At 42.6% G+C, this 16,995-nt stretch overlaps 2 protein-coding genes across 2 annotated transcripts in view; both read left to right on the top strand.

The window, feature by feature from the left end:
* Nucleotides 1-1,753, top strand: part of HAUS2 (HAUS augmin-like complex, subunit 2) — a 24,008-nt gene extending 22,255 nt beyond the window's left edge. Inside the window, exon 5 of the mRNA XM_012649250.1 lies at nucleotides 1,651-1,753. Within this exon, the coding sequence (XP_012504704.1) occupies nucleotides 1,651-1,684 (34 nt within the window). The 3' untranslated portion in view covers nucleotides 1,685-1,753. The remainder of the gene's footprint in view (nucleotides 1-1,650) is intronic.
* A 7,274-nt stretch (nucleotides 1,754-9,027) lies between these two features.
* Nucleotides 9,028-16,995, top strand: part of STARD9 (StAR-related lipid transfer (START) domain containing 9) — a 128,601-nt gene continuing 120,633 nt past the window's right edge. Inside the window, exons 1-2 of the mRNA XM_012649134.1 lie at nucleotides 9,028-9,074; nucleotides 15,066-15,135. Of these exons, the coding sequence (XP_012504588.1) occupies nucleotides 9,028-9,074; nucleotides 15,066-15,135 (117 nt within the window). The remainder of the gene's footprint in view (nucleotides 9,075-15,065; nucleotides 15,136-16,995) is intronic.

The following is a 16,995-nucleotide window of genomic DNA, read 5'->3' on the forward strand; positions in this document are numbered from 1 at the left end:
CGCCTTGGCCTCCCAGAGTGCTAGGAGTATAGGTGTGAGCCACCGCGCCCGGTCAAGATATATACTTTCTACTTTATATGATTATATTTGTGTAATAAGTGCAGCATAGAATTGTAAAGAGATGCTATCGAGCATAGATAAGGGAGGGAATACTTCCGGTTTAGAGGTATTGGGAGTAGAATAGCGGGTAGGAAGACTTCAGTAAAGTTTTATATAGGACATAGGAGTGAGCTAAATCTTAAAAGAATGGGTGAAATTTGAACGTACATAAGAGGAAATAGTTTGACCAAAAGCAGCAAGTCAGCACAGGTAGTTTGAGGAGAGGGTGGCACTCCACTTTGGCTGATGCTTAAAGGTATTGAGGAGGAGATTACTCAGGGCTACTTTATGGAACACCTTGAAAACCAGACTAAGAACTTTCCACTTTACTGTCTGATACTGGAGAGCCGTTGAATTGTTTTGTTTTGTTGTTTAGTGAAGGACACAGAGGAGTGAGTTGTTCAGAATTGTACCTTGATCATGGAGAAAATATTGGATAGAGTAGACTGAGCCTTGCCATTTCACATATGGGCAGAGAGCATAAGCATCACCTGGAAACTTGTTAGAAATGTAGATCTGCAGACTTCATTCAGCCTAGATGTTCAAAATCAGAATCTACATTTTAACAAGTTCCTCAGGTGATTACTGTGCACATTAAAGGTTGATCAGCTCTGGGTTAGAAGACTAGACAGAGAAACCAAAGTGAGAGAAACTTGGAGAATAATTACAGTCATTCTGATAAAAGATTTAAAGCATAGGAATACGAAGGATTGTATAGATTTTTTTTTTTAGATTGTGGAAGACAAATTTCTAGAACTTAGCTACTATTTCAATGAGGACTATATCCAAGGTAATGAAAATTTCTAAGGCTGGGCCTGCTGGCTCATGCCTGTAATCCTAGCACTCTGGGAGACCAAGGTGGGAGGATCACTTGAGGTCAGGAGTTCGAAACCAGCCTAAGGGAGACCCTGTCTCTACTTAAAATAGAAAAATTAGCTGGATGTGGTGGTGTGCACCTGTAGCCCCAGCTACTTGGGAGGCTGAGGCAGGAGGATCACTTGAGCCCAGGAGTTGGAGGTTGCAGCGAGCTATGATGACACCACTGCACTCTAGCTGGGATGACAGAGAGAGATTCTGTCTTTAAAAAAAAAAAAAAGGAAGTTTCTAGTCTGGGTGACTTGAAGGTGAGTAAAGTCAAGTGTGGGTTAAAGAAGTTAATGAGTTTGTTTTTTTTGACATGTCTTACATTTGTAGTAAATGTTTGATAATGGTTCCTTGAATTGCAGTAAAATTGAATGTATATCCAGATAGAGATTGCCAGTGGATTTGAATGTGGGACTGAATTTTAGGAATGAGGTTAGGTTTAGCAACATAGATTGAGAGTCATCTGCACTGAAGTGATAACTGAAGACAAAGGAGAGATGAACTCACAAAGAAAAGATGTGTACTGTAAAAAGTGAGACAGCACAATTTTAAGGAGCTTTTACAATAACGGGCTGGAAAAAGATCAGGTGTTAATTTTTGGTATCAGAATGATTTGTGATGTAATGATAATGAATTAGTGACAGACATAATTTCTCTCCTGTTTTCCCTTTCTTTTAACTGTTACAGACCAAGGCTTTCGCAAAGATGGATATTTTGGTGACTGAGACAGAAGAACTAGTAGAGAATATACTCAAGTGGCGAAAACAACAAAATGAAGTTTCTTCTTATATCCCCAAAATATTAGCTGAAGAAAATTATCTTCATAAACATGACATTATTATGCCTCCTTTACCTTTTACTTCTACAGTTCCTATCCAAACTATTATTGCCAAGTGATCATCAACTTTATTTTTGCTTAATTATATGTAGTCATATATAAAGTCCATTTCTAGTTAATTGTGACATATTTTATAGGCTTTGCTGCTAGCAATACTGAAAGAGCCCTCTTTCTATTGGAGGATTCAGGTTCATTAAGACCAAACTGACTTTTTCTTTGTTTTTCATCTATTTTCATTCCACTTTTCAGTAAAGCTACTGAAGATTAAATATAATTATGACGATCTATTAACACAAGTGAATTAACCATTTCTCAAGCAGTAAATTCTTTATTGTCTCTTTAAAAAATGCATGTTTCTGAATTAGAAAGTCTTCAATTGAAAATGCCTGTGGTGATTATTCCTGTGGAATTGTCAGTGAATATGCAGAACAGAATAACATAGCAGGCTTCTCATCCTTTGAAAGGTCTGCTTACAAGGTTGGTCCTTGGCTGGTGCATCTGAGAACTTAGATATTAGAATGTGTCTTAGTCCATTTTCTGCTGCTATAACAAAATACCACAGACTGGATAATTTATAAAGAACAGAAGTTTATGTGTCTCATGGTTCTAGAGGATACTAAGTCCAAGAGCATGCATGGCACCAGAGTCTGGCAACAGTCATGCCATGGCAGAAGGCATCACATGGCCAATGAGCATGAGAGATATGGGGCCAAACTTATTCTTTTATCATAACAAAAGGGTTCCTTCTACACACTGATGAGAGTGGTTCACTGTGACTAAGCTGTTAGTACAATGTGGTTTGTAGTGAACACCTGCTTTCCTTCTGGGAGTCTAGAATTTTGGTACATGCTAGGTAGAAATTAAATATGTGACCAGCCCCCAGTAAAAACCCTGGGCACTGCGTCTCTAACGAGCTTCCCTGATAGACATTTCACACGTTGTCACAATTCAGGCGCTGGCAGAATGAAGCACATTCTGTGTGACTTCACTGACAGAGGACGTTGGAAGCTTGTGCCTGGTTTCCCCTGTGCATCTTTTCCCTTTTCTGTTTTGTTTTTGCTGTAGTAATTCACAGCTGCAAGTGTGATGATATGCTGAGTTCTGTGACTCCTCCTAGCAAATCATTCAATCTAGGGGTAGTCTTGGGGACCCTGACACACTAAGCAATTCCTGAGGGTGTTTGCTGGCAGCCTTAGGAATAGGAAAGAAAAAAGGTAGAACAAATAAAAGAAAAAGTCACATTATGGTAAAACTTTAGAGGTTTACCTTGTAAATCCTCAGATATTTTACCTATCTGAGGTTATTGTGCATATAATAGGAAGTCGTAGTAATACTGCCTCAAGATGTACTCATTTTTGTTAGTACTATACCCCTGACTTATTTTATTTTTAGACTTGGGGTTCTGTTTTGCTTTAAAATCTGTATATCAGTATTTTTATACTGTTCTCTGTATCTTACGGGTTCACTGAACCTTGTATTCATCATACTCCTTAACACAAGAAAACTTCAACAGTGATGAGTAAAGAAGTTCATAAGGAAGCAGGATCATTACCAAAAAATACGCTGCTAAAACAACAGGAATCATATTTTGAAGCCTACTTTGCTAATTTTTGCAAATGGGATATAGAGGAGTGATTATAATATCTTTTTTTTTGAGACGGTCTCACTCTGTTGCCCAGGCTACGGTGCCTGCCTAGCTTACAGCAACCTCAAACTCCTGGGCTCAAGCCATCCTCCTGCCTCAGCCTCCCGAGTAGCTGGGACTACAGGCATGTGCCACCATGCCCGGCTAATTTTTTCTATATATTTTTAGTTGTCCAGATCATTTCTTTCTATTTTTTAGTAGAGATGGGGTCTCGCTCTTGCTCAGGTTGGTCTCGAACTGATCTTGAGCGATCCACCCGCCTCGGCCTCCCAGAGTGCTAGGATTACATGTGAGCCACTGGGCCCGGCCTGCCTGGTTTTTCTATTTTAGTCTTTTCTCTGATCTGTGACTCTGCCAGACTAATCCCTGATTTATCCTCTCAAACCTCCAATAAAGGCATGAAGATAGTCTGCGGAATAGGAGAACCTAAAAGGTTTTTTGACATGCAAAATCTTTAATAGAGTTGGGATATCAATAAAACTGTGATTAGTATATTATGGGATTTCTTTAGATCCCTGTAAAACAAATTTACATAAAAGATTCCACAATTTGAGGAATCCAGTCATGTAAGTGAATTTATTGAACTGTGTGTATCCACTTATATGTGAAATCTCTTTGATAAATATATTGGAAGATTTTTTGGAGTTTTGTGACGATTTGAAAAAACCTGAAGATGAACCATGTAGCCAAGAAATATAAAAAAAAAAAAATAAGAAAAAGGTATGTCATAAATGCATAAAATATATTTAGATACTGGTTCATTTTATTCTTGTGTATTTTTCATCATGTTTAGTGCAATACCATAAACCGTGAATAACACCATGGCACCCCTATGAAGTGCCACTAGTAATGCTAGAAGTGCTCCCAAGAAGCAAAGAAAAGCCATGACATTACAAGAAAAATTTGAATTGCTTAACATGTACTGTAGATTGAGGTCTGCAGCTGCAGTTGCTCACCATTTCAAGGTAAATGAATCTAATATAATGTAAGGAGTTCAAGACCAGTCTGAGCAAGAGTGAGACCCCATCTCTACAAAATATAGAAAACTTAGCCGGACGTAGTGGCACATGCATGTAGTCCCAGCTACCGCAGATGTTGAGGCAGGAGGATCACTTGCACCCAGGAGTTTGAGGTTGCAGTGAGCTATGATGATGCCACTGCACTCTAGCCCAGGCAATAGAGCCAGAATCTGCCAATCATTCTATCAATAAATAAAAAAATAAAAAGTAAATAAAAAGAAAAAATGAAGCTATCGGAGATTACTGGGGCTGACCTAAAAGTCAATGAGGCTTCCGCTGGCCAAAGCTGGGGCTATTTGGCCATGAAGAGAAATAGTAACTGCAAAGGCCTGAAGCAAAGCAAATAAGCTTAAATCTGTGAGTTTATAATGATACTTAAAAAAAGAGAAACCTCATTAGCTGCCTTTTGAGAGTGCTAGCAAACCATCTTATTTTGCAAACTGGTAAATAAAAGGATCAAGCATTTGTCTTGCCTTTGCTATGTGAACTGTACCTCAGGGTAACCAAATAGTTGATGAGGAGAAGTTGTTCTTTGTAGAAGTATTTTAGATCATAAATGAAGAATGATAAAATCAGAATATCATCACTTTGCAAACCCAAATGAAATGATGACCTAATTAGCTTGGATGATGATCATTAGTGGTTGCAAATAGCATAAAAAAAGACAGGTGCCTATTGATTTAATTGGCACTCTGGATTAAACTACCATCTGCAGAAAATACAGAGAATAAAACAACATTTAAATATTACTACGGGGATCAATCTGCAAGATCTAGTCGGTGGGCAATTTATAGGAAAATGGCCTGGTTTTTTTTTCCTTTTTTTAAATTTCAAAATATTAAGGGAGCACCAATGTTTTTGTTACATGGATACCTTTTATAATGCTTAAGTTGGGCCTTTTAATGTGCTCATCACCTGAATAGTGTTCATTGTACCCGATAGGTAAGTTTTTACCCCTCCCTCCTTCTTGACGGCCAGTTACCTTTACATCTCTTTGTGCCCATGTGTACCCATTGATTAGCTCCAATTATTGGGAAGTACATGTGGTGTTTGTTTTTCCATTCCTGGGATACTTCAATTAGGATAATGGTCTCCAGTTCCATCCAAGTTGTTGCAAAAGACTTTATTTCATTCCTTTTTATGGCTGAGTAATACTCCATGGTATATCTATATCACATTTTCTTAGTGCACTCATGAATTGATGGGCATTTAGGTTGATTCCACATCTTTGCAATTTTGAATTGTGCTGCGATATATATTTCAGTGCAGGTGTCTTTTTGATAAAATGACTTCTTTTCCTTTGGGTAGATACCCAGTAGTTAGATTGCTGGGTCGAATGGTAAGACTACATTTATTTCTTTGAGAAATCTCCATACTGTTTTCCATAGAGGTGGTTCTCATTTGCAGTCCCACCAACAATGTATAAGCATTCCTTTCTCTCTGCATCCATGCCAGCACCTATTGGTTTTTGAGTTTTTAATAATGGCCATTCTGACAGGGGTAAGGTGTTATTTCATTGTAGTTTTAATTTTTTTTAAAAAATAAGTGCCAAAGGGGAGAAAGAGAGGGACAAGAAAGCTATAAGATTAAAAGACACACCAAACTTTAATCTGGATACTGATTTAAACAAAGAGACTGTTAAAAAAAACACTTATGAGACAATCAGAGAAATATGAACCCTGAATATTTGATGGTATTAAGAAACAAATGTTCTTGGATAATGGTTTTGTGGTTATGTCAAAAAGGGAGTCCTTGGCTGGGTGTGGTGGCTCATTCCTGTAATCCTAGCATCTGGGAGGCCAAGGTAGGAGGATCAAGTGATTGAGGCCAGGAGTTCAAGACCAGCCTGAGCAATATAGTGAGACCCCCCATCTCTACAAAAAAATTTTAAAAATTAGTCAGGTGTGGTGGCACATGCCCGTAGGCATAGACTGGTCTTTAACTCCTGGCCTCAAGTGATCCTCCTGCCTCAGCCTCCCAAAGTGCTAGGATTACAAGCATGAGCCACTGCACCCAGCTGGAAATAAAATATTTGTTAAATAATTGATTACCTGCATAGTCCCCTCTGTCACTTTCTTCAAATCTATTTAAATGTCACCTTATCAGTGAGGTCTTTCCTGAAGACTCTGTACAAAATAGCACATTTCCTCCTGCCTACACACACAGAGACTATTACTATATTTCCTCACTTTTGTTAAAATAGAGATCATACTGACAGAATGAACTCTGTGGCAATAAAATGCCAAATTATAAACAGGATCTAAGGTCATGCCAGGAAAGGGTTAAATACCCCTACACTTAAAGAATAAACTATGTTCTAACTACCACAAGGGTTTTGTTTTTTTCTAGCAACTAAACAAGCACTGGCCTCAAGATAAGCAATACTGAAACAACTGCAGCTCATCCACCGCTGGATGCTAATTGACCCCAGTTGCACAAGGCATAACTACAGCTTTCATTGAACAAGAGAGACTGATTTCAGTAATTTTCTCTTGGTAAGAGATCACTGACCATGGACTGGTTCTGGCTGGTTTACAGAGGCTGTGAGCTGAGTGCCTTTATGTCCCTGCTTCATCTTTTGATGTATAGGGCTTAATTGAAATACATTTATATGTTAAGTTTCCATCCCCTAGTGAACACGGAACCTATGTAACATGCATGTTTGCTTATTATACATGTACATGTCCTCCCATTCATGAATGTTCATAGCTCCTCCTATAACCTGTTGAATATGTATACTTAGCCAACCTCTTCAGCATAAATTTCTCTCTGAACCTCCCTCCCTCAAAGTTCCTGTCTCTGGTTTCCTCTGCTTCCCTGCCTGAAGGCTGTGATCCCCTTCTTAGGAAATAAAGCTTTCCTCTTCTACATTTATAGGATTCATGATTTTAAGTTGACAGTTTTTAAAATTGCACTTATCACCATTTGACATGGTATATATTTATGTATTTATCTATTTCCCCCCTTCCCTGTAGATTCTAATTTCCATAAAGGCAGAGACTTTGTTTTGACACTGTATCCTCAGTGCCTTGGATCAGTGCTTGATTCAATAGCACTTCTTGGGTGAACTAATAAAACAATTCTGGGCCGGGCGTGGTGGCTCAAGCCTGTAATCCTAGCACTCTGGGAGGCCGAGGCGGGTGGATTGTTTGAGCTCAGGAGTTCGAAACCAGCCTGAGCAAGAGCGAGACCCCGTCTCTACTAAAAATAAAAAGAAATTAACAGGACAACTAAAAATATATAGAAAAAATTAGCCGGGCATGGTGGCATATGCCTGTGGTCCCAGCTACTCGGGAGGCTGAGGCAGAAGGATCGCTCGAGCCCAGGAGTTTGAGGTTGCTGTGAGCTAGGATGATGCCACGGCACTCTAGCCCAGGCAGCACAGTGAGACTCTGTCTCAAAAGAAAAAAAACAAAACAAAACAATTCTGATCAGACAGTACTACCACAAACACTGCCAGGGTTGCCATGAGATTACAGCACAATCGAGAGAAGCTCGCCAGTAAGCACCCTAAATTTCTCTTCACGCTCCAAATGCTCCATGCAAGGAACTGCAAAACATCGGGGTTGCCCATTTCATTTCTGCATCTATATATATATATATATATATTTTTTTTTTTATGAGACGAGGTCTCGCTGTGTGGCCCAGGCTGGATCATCGCGCACTATAGCCTCTAATTCTGGGTTCAAGAGATGCTCCCGCCTCAGCCTCCCGAGTGGCTGGGACTACAGGAGCCTGCCACCTGTGCAACACCGCACCCGGCTTGCCCCTAAAATTTAACCATAGAACTGACAGCTCAGTCCAATGTAGTGAGTAAAAATATTTAGCAAGCCAGGCGGGCGTGGTGGCGCACAGCTGTAGTCTTAGCTACTCGGGAGCCTTAGGCGGGAGGACTGCTTGTGTACAGGAGTTGGAGGCTGCAGTGAGCTATGATGGAGCCACTGAACTCCAACATAGGCGACAGAGAGACCTCGTTGCTTAAAAAAAAAAAAAATAGCAAATTACATTACAAACCTTCGGACGTTAACCAAAACGGATTTACTTGACTCTACGTTGCACGGACATCGAGTTCAAGAACAAAGGCTATCTCCCAGTATGCAGGGCCGGGAACTACAGCCTTAGTCTACCCCCTTGCGACCACACGATTCAGGATTGGCAGAAGCTCTGCAAGCACCCCCTGGGCGGGGCAGCAGCGCGCGCATGGGCAGTGGGGGCGTCCCAGGAGACGAACAGGGTGGAGCGAGTGGGGGCGGGGCCGAGCTCCCCCGCCCAGTAGGCTCAGGATTGGCCAACGCTCTGCCGGCACCGCCCCTCTCGGGGTGCGGCGCGCGCTTGGGAGGAGGCATCTCCGGAGGCGTGTGGGGTGGAGCGAGGCGGGGCGGGGCCGGGTGTCCTCCCGCCCACCTGGCTCAGCATTGGCCGATGCTCCGCAGGCTCCGCCCCTCTCGGGTTGCGACGCGCTCTTGGGCGGGGATGTCCCCAGAGACGCGTGGGACGGGCGGGGCTGGGGCAGAGGATGCAGCCGCTGGGCTGACCTGCCGGACTAGGGTTGTGGCCGAGGGATGGCGAATGTGCGAGTGGCTGTGAGGGTCCGGCCCCTCAGCAAGAGGTGAGTGTAGGCGGGAGGGGGCGGCTGAGACGTCAAGTGAACTGAGAGGAGCGCGAGGTCCCCGCCTACCCCTCAAGAGATTCTGGCGCGAAGAAATCAGACACAAAGTGACCCGGGGGTTCAGGGTCCGGAAACCGTGAAGGCCTGGCGGGACAGGGCCTCTGGCGAGCTTTCGCGTCGTGCTGTGGGCGATAGCGGTTCCCATATGGCCTAAAAGGAGGGCCGCCCCGTGCGAATATCCCGGGCGTCCTGCCAACAGGAGTTTCGAGGGACCGCTGCTCAAGTCTTGAGGCACCGGCTTGGGCCTTTCTCCCTCGGCTCGTTGAGAAAGGCTGGGAGAAGGGTGGGCAGTCTCCTCTTGTCTCCTTCGTGGCTCTGGAGTGCCCATGAGGACTGAGGCAGAATGGTGTGTGTTTCTGGGAGCACGTGAGTTTCTCTGCGAAGATGTGGAGAAAGCAGATTGTAAGGGCGTTGAGAGGGAAATTGAGGCCCAGAGAGATCGTGGTTTCAAGTATGCTGACAGCTGACTTGATCAAGGGCAGAACTGGGAAGTAGGGGAAGTTATTCCCATCTCTTCCTTCAGCGTCCTGAGTGCTCGTTTCCTCATGGGTAAATCTGATCCTGCACCTCTCCGCTCTTGAGGCAGCCAATGTCCAGCCACATAATTTCTTCTCTTTCTCAATAATTTTCCACTCATGTTTGGAAAGTCAGGGAAGGCTTTGCAGAAGGATTGGTATTTGAACTGTTTTTTTAAAGATTTGTTAGAGTTTGCTGATGGAGAAAGTGTTAGGAGCCCTTTATGTAGTAAGAAATATTAATACCAAGAGCAAAGGCCTTAGGCTGTTAGGGAACAGAGAAAAGTTTTAGTTTGGGGGGCGGGTGTTGTGGGAGAGGGAGTGATAGAAGATAAAGCTGGTGGAGCGTGGGTTTGGGACCGGAAGGCACATACTGGAATCATTTGGGAAGTTTAAAATTTCCAGGACAGGCCAGGTGCAGTGGCTCACGCCTGTAATCGTAGCATTTTGGGAGACTAAGGTGGGAAGATCACTTGAGGTCAGGAGTTTGAGAGCAGCCTGAGGGAGACCCCGTCGCTACAAAAAATAGAAAAATTATCTGGGTGTGGTGGTGCACACCTGTAGTCCCAGCTACTTGGGAGGCTGAGGCAGGAGCATTGCTTGAGTCCAGTGGTTTGAGGTTGCTGTGAGCTATCATGACGCCATTGCATTCTTGCCCAGGCAACAAAGTGAGACTCTGTCTCAAAAAAAAAAAAGTCCAGGACATGAAAAGAATTTGTCACTAGTGGGGATTATGTTTGTCCTCCTATAGAAGTGATTGGTTTTGAAAAGTCTTGTAATTAACAGAATAATGAGAAGTGTAATGAGAAGGGGGAAAGAAACAGAAAGAAAAGAATAGGAAAGGGCAGAAGAGGTACAATGAAGAAAGAAGGAAAGCGGCAAGTGCCTAAACTGTTGTGCTTTGATTAGTAAATGGCTTATGACAGACATCTGGCTTCTGCATAACTGGATGTGGGTTGGCCCAGGAATGGGGTAGGGGGTCAGGGGTAGGATTCACAGGTGCAGCTGCTACCCAGGAGGTAGCCTCTGGTAGATCCTGTTTTTGCAAAACTATTCTTTTTGGGTTCTCAGGATAACAGTATTGACCAGTCCTAACAGTAACTTCTCAGTTCCTTGGAAACTGGAAATTTATAATAGCATTGATTACATTAAGAGAATGGTGTTGAAATTGGGTTGTTACTGGCAGCCATGGTAGAGGATAACATATCTCATGAAACAAAAGTGAAAGGAAAAGAGGAGCACAACAATTTGTTTACTTTTAGCTCAAGTTAAGCACCTTAAACAGCAAGAGGTAGAATGCCAAGACTGCAGATATCCAGGTGTGAGCAGATATGGATAAAACCCAGTGTGGCTCAAGCTAAGAAGTCCAGACCACTTTTCTCTTCTCCCAGAATCCTTCAGAGATGACAGCTTATACTCCAAGGTGTGTTAACATCTACCGTCTTTGCTGAGGCTTATCTGAATGTGAGGAATCTGCTGATGATGTGGTTTGTTCCAACTTTCAAATCATTGGCACAGATTCAGTTAACAAAGTCATCGGATCTGATGTTGTACTTGGGAAGAAATCTTACAGATGATCTGGCCCAAGCTTCCATTTTTCGTTTTTCCAGATGAGAAAATGGTCTTGTTTAAGGCCTAAAAGTAGTAGAACCAAGATTTGATTCAGCAGACCACATTGCTCCTTTTTTTTTCCTTTCCCCATCAGTCAGCTCTTCATCCTTTTCACCAGCTCCTCCTGCAAGGTTATGGCGGCCAAATAAATGTGAGGCTAGGGCAGCCCAGGTGAGGCTCCTTACTTAAATGCCTCTCCCCCTGGGGAGGATGCCTGGCCTGTCTACTGTAGGCTTAGCTGAGGGGAGGAGGAGTAGGCTGAGCCCACCCCCCAGGAAACCAAGCCAGGCTCCTTCTTGAGACTACAGAAGAGTTGCCTTCTTTCTCAAATACTCGTTTATTGAGTAGGACTAGAATTGACCCTCAATAAAATGATAGTACTGTACAGGAAATGTTTTTGGTGTCGTCCCTCTATTTCACAGTTGTTTCCCATAATCAGAAATTCCGTATCTCATAATGAGATAGTGCCCCTTGTCTATCCAGAAGCATTCACCATTGAGAGAAGATGTGTGGTCTGCTAATACTGTAGGCTCTGGAACACTCCCCACTGTGCTGTCAGAAGTTACTTTTCACACACTACATAGCTTTCTGTTCCTCTTCTTTTTTTTATTTTTTTATTTATTTTTATTTTTTTGAGACAGAGTCTGGCTCTGTTGCCCTGGCTAGAGTGCCGTGGCATCAGCCTAGCTCACAGCAACCTCAAACTCCTGGGCTCAAGCGATCCTCCTGCCTCAGCCTCCTGAGTAGCTGGGACTACAGACATGTGCCACCCTGCCCGGCTAATTTTTTCTATGTATTTTTAGTTGTCCAGATAATTTCTTTCTATTTTTAGTAGAGACGGGGTCTCGCTCTTGCTCAGGCTGGTCTCGAACTCCTGAGCTCAGAACGATCCGCCTGCCTCGGCCTCCCAGAGTGCTAGGATTGCAGGCGTGAGCCACCGCGCCCGGCCTAGGACAGTGATTCTTAAACTATTAGTATACATAAAATTCACCTGTGGAGCTTGTTATACTGCAGCTTGTTAACATTCCTGGGCCCCCAAACAGAAATTTGAATTAGCTCCTCTCCTATCACCGTAATTCTGCTGCGGGCAGCCCGTGGACTTACCCCTTTTCAAAACCTTTAACCCTAATGAATGAACGCCTATTGGTATATCCCAGAGGTAGGCGTTAGGAGCAGCCACTCTGTCTTGTTTAAGGCTCCACCTCAGTAGATTTAAATCGAGCTCTTTAAGGCTAGCTCTCTGAAAGGCTGGTGCCTTTTCTATTCTGTTTAACTTTAGCCCTCATTTTGTTCTGGGATATTTTGGAACTACTAGGTTACCAATGGCAGTGGTCTAGGTAGGGGAGGAGCAGCATCTCACCCCCCTATAGTGTCACATCTTTCTGCCAAGAGGTCAAGTTTGGGACACTTTTTCTTTTTTCTCCTTTGCTGCTTTATGCGAGAGAGTCCCAAATGAATCTTCACAAAAAGGCAAATTTTAAAAAATTGGATAATAGATTTTTTTTTCTTTGAAACAGGGTCTTTCTCTGTCACCTGGGCTAGAGTACAGTGGTGTCATCATAGCTCACTGCAACTTCAAACTTCTGGGCTTGAGCAATCCACTTGCTTCAGCCTCCCTAGTAACTGGGACTACAGGTGCATGCTACTGCACCCGGCTAATTTTTTTTATTTTTTGTAGAGACGGGGTCTCACTATGTTGCCCAGACTTGTCTTAAACTCCTGGCCTCAAGGGACCCTCCTGCCTGAGCCTTCCAAAGTGCTAGGATTATAGGCATGAGTCACGGTGCCTGGCCCCAGATAATAGATTTGAAAATTTTATTGTATGATTTTTTTTCTTTATTGTCCTAATTTACTATAATTGGTGTATTTTATAGTGGGTAGAGGGATAATAATATACCAATATTAAGATGCAGAAAGAAAAAAGTGTTATAAAATGTTAACACCAAAGATGAAAGATTATCTGAGGTCTGGGGGTAGGGGAAATGGGCAGTTTTAGCTTCTGATGGGAAGATTATAATTTTGAAGGATTAAAAATATCCCTCCCACTTTAAGTACCAACTAGTATGAAGTGGGCAAGAAAAGTACATTGAGGCCTTGAAATTTAAGTGACAGAAATATCATTACTTGGGAGGGGGAAATTTTCTATCTAGGACTTTATCCCAGACTCACTGACAGATTTTTTTTAAAAAAAATCTTTAAAGACCTCTGTCTGACTGTGCTCACCCCTGACCAATCCTCTACTTCTGTGGTTCCCCAACCCTGGGGGGCCACAGAGCTCCACCACACCGCATCCCCCTCCCCTGTCCTGTCCGTGGAAAAATTGTCTTCCCTGAAACTTAGGAAGTGGGGGAGTTGCACAACAGGAGGTGAGCGGCAGGCAGGTGAGTGAAGCTTCATCTGTATTTACAGCCACTCCCCTCCCCATTGCTGGTATCACCCCAAATACTTGGAAAAATTGTCTTCCATGAGACTGGTCCCTGGTGCCAAAAAGGTTGGGGACCACTGGTGCTCTATGTCACAGCCTGGGAAGCCTGAGGAAGGATAAAAATGAGACTGCTGAAGGTATTGTCTCAACTTTCAGGTCCCAGGCTGAGAGTAATTTGATTGATAACTTTCACTGTAGTGGAGGAGGTGATTATTATTTCATTTTATTTTATTATTATTATTATTTTTAGAGACAGGGTCTCACTTTATTGCCCAGGCTAGGCTGCAGTGGTGTGATCATAGCTCACTGCAACCTCTAGCTCCTGGGCTCAAGTGATATTCCTGGCTCCCCTATAGCTGGTACTACAGGCTCGCGCCACCACACCTGGTCAAATTTTTTTTTTTTTTTTTTTTTTTTTTTTTTTTATAGAGAAAGGGTCTCACTTGTTGCCCAGGCTGGTCTCGATCTCCTGGCCTCAAGCAATCCTCCTGCCTTGGCCTCCCAAAGTGCTGAGATTACAGGTGTGAGCCATTCTGCCCAGCTGCCAATTAATGTAATTCTCATCTATTTATGGTCTTCAGCTGAAGTTCTTTGTTATCAAAAAAGGTGGGTTTCAGGTAGATGGGGTTCAGGTATGTGAGTCACCTGGATTAAGTCTATTTAAGTGAATGTAGAGGTTGGTCAGTTGTTAGCATTGTTACTACGTAACTGCAATACGCAAGATTCTTAAGGATCTTGGCTCTCATTCTGATTTAAGAAGATGTAAAGAAAGGACTGGAGAAATATGTTTTCAGGGTCTTAACAGAGAGGACTCCAGTACCTTTTTCATCAATATCCATGTTCAAAATCCCAGAGAAAATGCGAGATGATGCTGTGTTATGTGCTGGGCCAAGGATACTCTCTAGAGTTTCTAAGCCTGACTTCTAAGATATAGTTAAGAGCCCAGGCTTTGTGGTCAGACAAATCTGGGTTTACATCTCAGCTTTGCCACTGCTTTTGACAATTTACATAATTTCTCTCAGCTTCCATCTGTAAAATGAAGATACGTTAGGAAGCTACCTCAGGAGGATATGTTAGGATAGCACAAGATGAAGTACAGTATGTAGTGCACCTGATACAGTGCCTCATGCATAGAGGGTGCTCAGTAAGTGGTGACTTTTAGCTGTTCCAGAGCCAAATTCTAATGATCCAGGGAAACATACCAGCTAGCGGTCTGCTTGACATGATGTTTACAGCTATTTATGCAGACAGACACTTATGGGTACAGCAGAAGAGAAACATTTTGTCCCACTAGCGCTGATCTCAGCTTCTTTTTTCTTGATTTTTTTTTTTTTAAAAAAGCAACATTTCTTCTCATATGGATTTGGGTCTTTTTTCTAGGGAGACCAAAGAAGGGGGAAGAATTATTGTGGAACTTGATGGAAAAGTGGCAAAAATCAGGAATTTAAAGGTAAGCCTGAAATTGTTTTCCATTTTCTTTCCACCTGGGAGCTAGTATTATTACAGGGACTTCTGGGGTGGAGGTGTGTATGTGAATGTGTTTAGAGTTGGGAATGGAAGGGTATATAAGGGGAATTGTGGGAAGAGTTTGGACTAATCATAAAGCAAAGTAAAAAATAAACCAAGAAATAAGTGCAGGGCATTTGGTTGCTATAGCCTAAATTCTATCAAATGGGGCATAACTGTTTTGGAAATTGGTTGGTAGCTGCTTTGAAAGTAAACACGGGATGTTATGGGGGCCACGGTTAGCTTAAATCATGCTGGAGGCAATCTACATGTCTATTTAACTCACCTGATCATCGGTTAGACTTTGTCCCAACCCTTTCAATTGATATCACTTCAGCTAGAGGCATTATTAGGAATTCAGTATGCACCTGCTAATGCAGGGTTCCTTTTGGCCATAGTGAGGGCCAAGTAACAGCCTTCAGATCCTGGAAGGGAGTCGGTCACTAGCCTTAGTCTTGTTGCAAATTGTCTTTCATGGATCTGGCTGAATTTTGAGTTACAATTGGGCAAACACAGAGAACTTCCTCTTACACCCTTCACCTCCTTTTAGGGCTAATTTTTTCCACCCCATTTTTCCATTTACCAAACCAGCAGAAGATGGAAGGGATTCTTCCTTTCTGGGCCTTGGGGAGTGGAGAGAAGACAGGGGAAGCTGACCATGTAACCACCGCTATAGTCAGCTTGCAGGTGGTGGTAGTTAGCATTCCTGAGAGCTGAGGAAACTGGCAAAAGCGAGGGTTATTTGGACCTCAGGCCTAAAAGCCATGCCCACTTTCGTGTTACTCCTGTGATGCGATCTGTTTCTTTTTGCCAGTAGCTCTCTGCCAAAAGAGAATAGGACCTGCCAAACTATCAATTGGCGTTCCGCAGGGACAAAGGACCTTTTATTGTCTCCTGTCTCTTATTTATCTGTTTCCTAATTACTTCAGCTGCTTTGTTCTGAGAGCTCATATTTTTGGTTCTTAAGAATAAATCTCAGTCAAGATCAAACTTTAACCTGCCCCCTACACACCTCCCTGGGGCTGCTTACTTCCCTGATGTCAATTATCTACTAAGAATCTCTTAATCATTCTGACAGCGTCATCCGTCGGTAGTTTATGATGGTTCGTGCCAGGATTGTCTTTCCCTGTCCAGAGTGTAAATTTGAAGTAGTTAAGGCATTTCCTGTGAATAATGCCATTTTCCCCAGTACCTGGAGGTCCATGCAATTCTAAGCTGTGGCTCTACCTTCATCTACCTTGAGCAGTTGGATTGCTCCTGGCTCTTCTGTCAAATGTGGTTTCTAATTTACTGGGGGTGAATACCCCAGGGACCTCAATGAAATCCCTAGGTCGATGGAGCCTGTCAGGCCCAGGGGTTGAACCGCTCATGCATTCCCAATATCCTCTGCAGAAATACTTAGAGAAGAAATAATACAGGTTGAACATCCGTTATTTGAAAATCTGAAAACTGAAATGCTGCAAAATCTGCAACTTCTTGAGTGCTGACATGACCCCACAAGTGGAAAAATTTCATACTTTACCTCATATGAAATGTTGCAGTCAAAATGCAGTTAAAACTTTGTTTCATGCACAAAACTATTAAAAATATTATATAAAATTACTTTCAGGCTATGCGTATAAGGTATCTATGAAACATAAATGAATTTCCTGTATAGACTTGGTTCCCATCCTGAAGTATCTATGAAACATAAATGAATTTCCTGTATAGACTTGGTTCCCATCCTAAAGGCATCTCATTATGTATACACAAATATTACAAAACGCAAAAAATTCTGAAATCCACAGTATCTGAAACACTTTTA

Source organism: Propithecus coquereli, unplaced genomic scaffold, assembly GCF_000956105.1.
Source record: "Propithecus coquereli isolate 6110/MARCELLA unplaced genomic scaffold, Pcoq_1.0 Scaffold3, whole genome shotgun sequence".
Classification (NCBI taxonomy): Eukaryota; Metazoa; Chordata; class Mammalia; order Primates; family Indriidae; genus Propithecus; species Propithecus coquereli.